The sequence below is a fragment of the Tupaia chinensis genome, unplaced genomic scaffold (assembly GCF_000334495.1).
Source record: "Tupaia chinensis unplaced genomic scaffold, TupChi_1.0 Scaffold000182_1, whole genome shotgun sequence".
Lineage (NCBI taxonomy): Eukaryota > Metazoa > Chordata > Mammalia > Scandentia > Tupaiidae > Tupaia > Tupaia belangeri.
This window is the reverse complement of record NW_006159657.1, coordinates 2,937,627-2,943,196: the sequence shown is the minus strand read 5'-3', so window position 1 is coordinate 2,943,196 and position 5,570 is coordinate 2,937,627. Positions and strand designations below refer to the sequence as shown.

Here is a 5,570-nt window from a genome sequence, read left to right as displayed (position 1 = left end):
ATGACCAACTAAGAAAAGGGACAAGTCTGGCGTTGAATATTATATCCCAGAATTTAATCAAGAAGATCAAACCACAACAGAACATAGATTAAGTACATGAGACCGAACCGGTGAAATAGCTTTTTATGACTTTTGACTAAAACATTGCTGATTTTCTTCTAGGTTTTTCTTTTCTAGTTTTAAGGATTTCTGCCCTGTCTTGAGCTGTTGATAGGTTCATGTACTTACTATTGGACAGAATCCTAACCTGTTTCCTGGCTTTAAGTTGTAAGCAAAGTTCCTTAGCATTTCTTTGATTTATTAAAGTTAAAACTGCTTTTCTTGAAATTACCAGCTGAACTTGCTATCAAAAGCAGTTAGATTATTTAAGAGATTGTGTGATCAATAAAATGTGGGGGCAAAAGGAATGGAAAATAACTGTAGACACCAGATAGAGTGTGGTAGGAGGGTGGAAAAGGGCAGAGGGTCAGAAATAGGGTGAAAAAAAAAATATATATATATATATGAAACTAGAAATGGAAAATTATTGATGATAACATGCATGATAAAGCCACTATGCGGTATACTCTAGATGGGAAATCACATTTGTATGCTATGATGATGCTTAGAGAGTGAATGTAAATTAATTTAAAAAAAAAGTTTCAGAAAAAAAAGCTCATGGAAATACATGTAATGAGAAAACTATGTATGAATTTCAAAAAGTTTTTATACCAAAATAAATTCACACTTTAAATGTAAAATAATAACAATAATAATAATAATAGTTAATACCTCTCTCAGATAGTAACAGACTCCTCACTGTTTTAATTAAATTTTCTGGAAAATTCAAAAAAATATGTATGTATATAAACAAAACCACAACACAGCCAGATTACTAACTTTCCTGGGGCATAATGCACCAGTTTTAAAATCTTGTATCTATGATTTCTCTCAAGTATCAACCTTCAGCTTGATAAGAAATTAATCCCTTAGGGCCAGCAGGTGGCATGGTGGTTAAGGTGCTGGACACTCCCACATGGCTGACGGAAGTTTGAGTCCCAGGCCTGGTGGCTTGCTTTCTCACTTTCCCTCTTAGTGTGTGTGTGTGTGTGTGGTCAAATTAAAATAAATTAATGAATAAATAAAAATTAAAATGAAAACCTCTTTTTTTAAAAAGAAAAAAGAAAGAAAGTAATTAATTCCATAACCTACTTTGCTAGCCTCATCTCACCTCTTAATCTTTTTTTAAAAACTCTTCCATGCTCTTTCAACTGAATTCATGTTGTTTCCTTGGCTTACAAGTCTTCTCAGGACCAGAAGATGGCATCATGGTTAATTCCTAAATGGTCAACCAAGTCCCAGATCTGACGGCTTGCTTTTTCACTTTCTCTCTCTGTCTCTCTCTGGTCAGTGTAAATGTCCTATAGCAAAAATAAATAAACAAATAAAGGTTAAAAAAATAGTATTTCTCAAACTGAATTAAAGTGACAAAACATCTGACAGTCTCAGTGTTCTTTCCAGAATACTAGAAAACATTGATACAGAGGGCTGGTCTGTGGCCAAGTGGTTAAGGGAGTCAACTCCATTTGAACTGGCCAACTGCACATTTCAAATCCTGGCACTAGCAGCTTGAAAAACAAGTCTGGTGTGATCACGCATGCACAGTGGGCTCCAGAGTGTGGCCAAAGGCTAGAAGCAGCATGACAACAGAGCACAAGACTAAGCTGTCTAAGAACCTGCTGTGCATTAAGGAGTTTCATAAAAAAAAGAACAGAGTTTCTTGTTATGATATTCTTCTCTACAAGATTTAATCCTGAGGTTGAGGCACTGATGCTTCAAATAAATGCCAAGAACAAAGAAGTTGAAGATAAAACAGTGGAGTTTGATGTGTCAGATGAAGAAATGGCTAAAAAATAGGAGACCATGGTGGAGACAACTGGAAAAAAGTTTGCCGAGAAGAGAGATTGGGCTGGTTATGAACATGAAAATGTAGACATAAAACCAATTAAACCAAAGATGTTCTTAAAGCCTCAAGATGAAAATGTGTGCCTTAAAACATGGCTCAGGGATGCCATGTGAAAAGTTGTAGCTTATTTTTGAGCTCATCCTGATACTGCCTCTATAGTTACTTGTATTGTGATGTTTATTTGTAAAGGAATGTATGACTTTGGAAACATGCTGTTTTGAAACAGATGTCTTTCAGATGGTATACATCCTTTGCTTAATAGTGTTCATAAAGTGAATTTTCAGCCCTTGGTCTTCAAATGTACACAGAGGGGCCAGTAAGTGGCATGGTGGTTGGGGTGCTAGACTCCCACACAGTCGACAACAGTACAAGTCCTGAACCTGGCATCTTGCTTTCTCACTCTACCTTTCTCTCTGTCTCTCTTGTCAAAGTGAATAATAATAATAAATACAATTAAATAAACAATTCTTTTAAAAAATTTTATGTAGATATAGGGTTGCTTTCTAAAGATTTTTTTTTACCTCATTTTTAAAAATACAGATACTAACCTTAAATTGATTCATGCAAATTAATCCCCATGTTTAACTTGCCTTTATGTTTATATTTCACTTTACATTGTTAATCATATCAAGCCAATTCATACATCTATTTTGGAGAATTTAGTATACATAAATTTATCAAGAACATACCTGGGACCAGCAGTTAGCGTAATGGCTATGTCGCTGGACTTCCACGTAGTCAACCATAATGCGCATCCTGGACCCGGTGGCTTAAACTCACGCTGGGCACATGTGCATGCATGCCCAAGATCCGGAGAGGAGAAAGGAGGAGAAGGGATTGCAGTGTGGCCATCCCCCCGGGGGGTGTGATTCCTAGCTTTCTGTCTCTCTGTCTCTCTCTGTCTTCCTGGCGAGTGCACGCACACTACAGCAGAAACCTCTCAAAAAAAATAAAAAAAGAGAGAGAACATACCTCTCCAGCCTTAAGTATTTGCATACCAGATCATTTTCTCTTTTTAAATTATTTGTTTAATTTTATTTATTCATTCATTTATTTTTAGTTTAAGCAGAGAGACACAAAGAGAGGAAGAGAGAAAGTGAGAAAGCAAGCAATCAAGTCCAGGACTTGAACTGTGGTCAGCCATGCGGGAGTGCTGTGTACACAGCACCTTAACCACCACTCCACCTGCTGGTCCCATACCGGATCATTTTCAATTTATGGTTTACATTTAACACATTTACTTAAAAATAATAATTTTTTAAGATTTATTTCACTTTATTTATTATTATTTCTTAATTTGCTATAGGACACGTGCATTCACCAGAAAGAGACAGAGAGAGGGAAAGTGAGAAAGGAGCCAGTTGAACCATGGTCATTCATGTGGAGTCCATCACCCCAACTACCATGCCACCTGCTGATCCCAATAATAACTTTTTTTTGGGGGGGGGCGGTTAATGGTTTTTGCTATAGGGTGCATGCGCTAGCCAGAAAGACAGACAAAAAGCAAGAAATCATCCCCGGGGGGATGGCAACACCGCAATCTCTTCTCCTCTCTGGATCTTGGGCACGCATGCACATGCACCCAGCATGAGTTTAAGCCACCGGGTTCGGGATTCTAATCGCAGTCAACTACATAGGAGTCCAGCGACATAGCTATTACGCCAACTGCTGGTCCCAAAAGTCCTGTAATTTTAAAAGAAAAACAAGACAAAAACAAAAAATGAAAAAAAAAAAAAAAAAAAAAGTCTCTGGTGCCGGAAATCTCATCAGGATGGAGGAATGAGGGACTGCAGAGTTAGCACACCCAGTTTTGGGGGATCAGTGTTTTCTCCTTCTCCAACCCCCATTTCTCTCAAGCAAGAGTAGAGCTCTCTGGGAAATTAAAGAAAGAAAGAAAATTAAAACGTTGATACAGAAAGCCCAGTGTAATAATACACAACAATGTTAAAGCTACTTCCATCTTATACTAGATTCTAGAAAAGATGCATGGAAGTAAACCAAGTAAGTAAAAACAGTTCTTCTGCAGGTTGACTAATGACAAGGTCATCATCATAGATTAGCAGCAGAGCATTCTCTCATGGAAGCAGCACTCTTTTTTAAAAAAAAGCAAATGGGAGATCAGCAGTTGGCATAATGGCTTTGTACTCGACCATGGTTCGAGTCCTGGACCCGGTGGTTTAAACTCACTCTGGGTGCGTGTGTGCATGCCCAAGATCCAAGAGGAGAATGGAGAAGGGATTGTGGCGTGGCCATCCCCCCTGTGGGGGTGATTTCTCACTTTCTGTCTGTCTGTCTGTCTGGCGAGTACACGCGCCCTATAGCAAAAACCTCTCCAAAAAAAAAAGGCAAATGATATGGAAGGCCTCCTACTCCCATTCTTTCATCTGTCAAAACTTTACATAGCTAGCCACAAAAAGACTGAAATCATCCTGCAAATACACACACACTACAGTATAGCTGCATGGTGAAACACTTACACAGCCGTTAAAAATGATGAGGCAGTTTGACAAGATGATTTGGAACAACTTCCCAAAACATACTAGGAGAAAAATGCAAGGAGAATAATAGGTATACTAGGCTACTATTTCCGTGTGTTTCAGGATAAAATCCATACCCCTCTATAAAGACGAAAAAGGAGAAATGGGGCTGGCAGGTGGCATAGTGGTTAAGGGCGCTGGACACCCACATGTCCCACCACGGTTCAAGTCTCAAACCTGGCAGCTTGCTTTCTCATTTTCCCTCTTCTCTGCCTCTGGTCAAATTGAAAGTCAGAATGATTTAAAGTTAAATAAAATAATTTAAGTTATTAAAAAAAAAAAAAAAGGACGCATAATCCCTAAACATGCCTAGACCATTCTGTCAGGTCCCAGGAGACCCTGGTGACAGCGCTACAGAGAGGGAGACGTCGTATTCCACCTGTCGGTTATCTACCTCCACGGTCATTTGTACAGGAACTTACCTCGGGCTCTCTGGAAGTCCGAAGCCCAGGAGACAGGGTCCGGCTCATCTTTAGGTCCCTCACGCCGCTCCCCGACGCGCCCGGCGTTTCCGCAGCAGCCTGGGGGTGTGGAGCCAGGCCGGTGGCCTCTTCGCGCGGCCGCCCAAAGGCGGGGGGCGTGGAGAGGGGGTAATCCACAGGTCGCCTGACAGGACTCGCCTCCCGCACCAAGGCGCCTTCGGGATTTCTTTCGATGAAGAGTGAGAGAGAGGGGTCACCAGGCTCCTCCTCGCGCCTCACCGGCAGCAGGAGCAGAGTGGAAGGACACGCGCTGCGACAAGAGACTGACAGCACGAGACGAGGTTACTCAGTTTGCGCAGCCCGCGCTACCAGTCTGGTATCACCGCCGGAAACCGATCCGTGCGCTCCCGGAAATGACGCAATGGATTCGGTACCCGCCCCCTACTTCCGCCTCCAGAGTTCCGCACGCACGTCTGCACGAGGTGAGGACGACATGGAGGCCTCGGCTTCCCCTGCTGTGTCCGATTCGGGTGTGCCCGCGGCCTCGCTCGCGACTCCTGCTGTCCCCACCTCCCTGGACCAGTTGGACGAAGGGCAGGTGAGTGGCCCTGGATCGGGGGCTCGGAAGCGGGATAGCCGTGGTTCTGTCAGGTGTGGGGGACCGAG

General features: G+C 41.9%; 1 protein-coding gene across 1 annotated transcript in view; it reads left to right on the top strand.

The window, feature by feature from the left end:
- The first annotated feature begins 5,121 nt into the window (after nucleotides 1-5,121).
- RSL1D1 (ribosomal L1 domain containing 1) overlaps nucleotides 5,122-5,570 on the top strand; it is an 18,306-nt gene continuing 17,857 nt past the window's right edge. Inside the window, exon 1 of the mRNA XM_006146533.3 lies at nucleotides 5,122-5,502. Within this exon, the coding sequence (XP_006146595.2) occupies nucleotides 5,137-5,502 (366 nt within the window). The 5' untranslated portion in view covers nucleotides 5,122-5,136. The remainder of the gene's footprint in view (nucleotides 5,503-5,570) is intronic.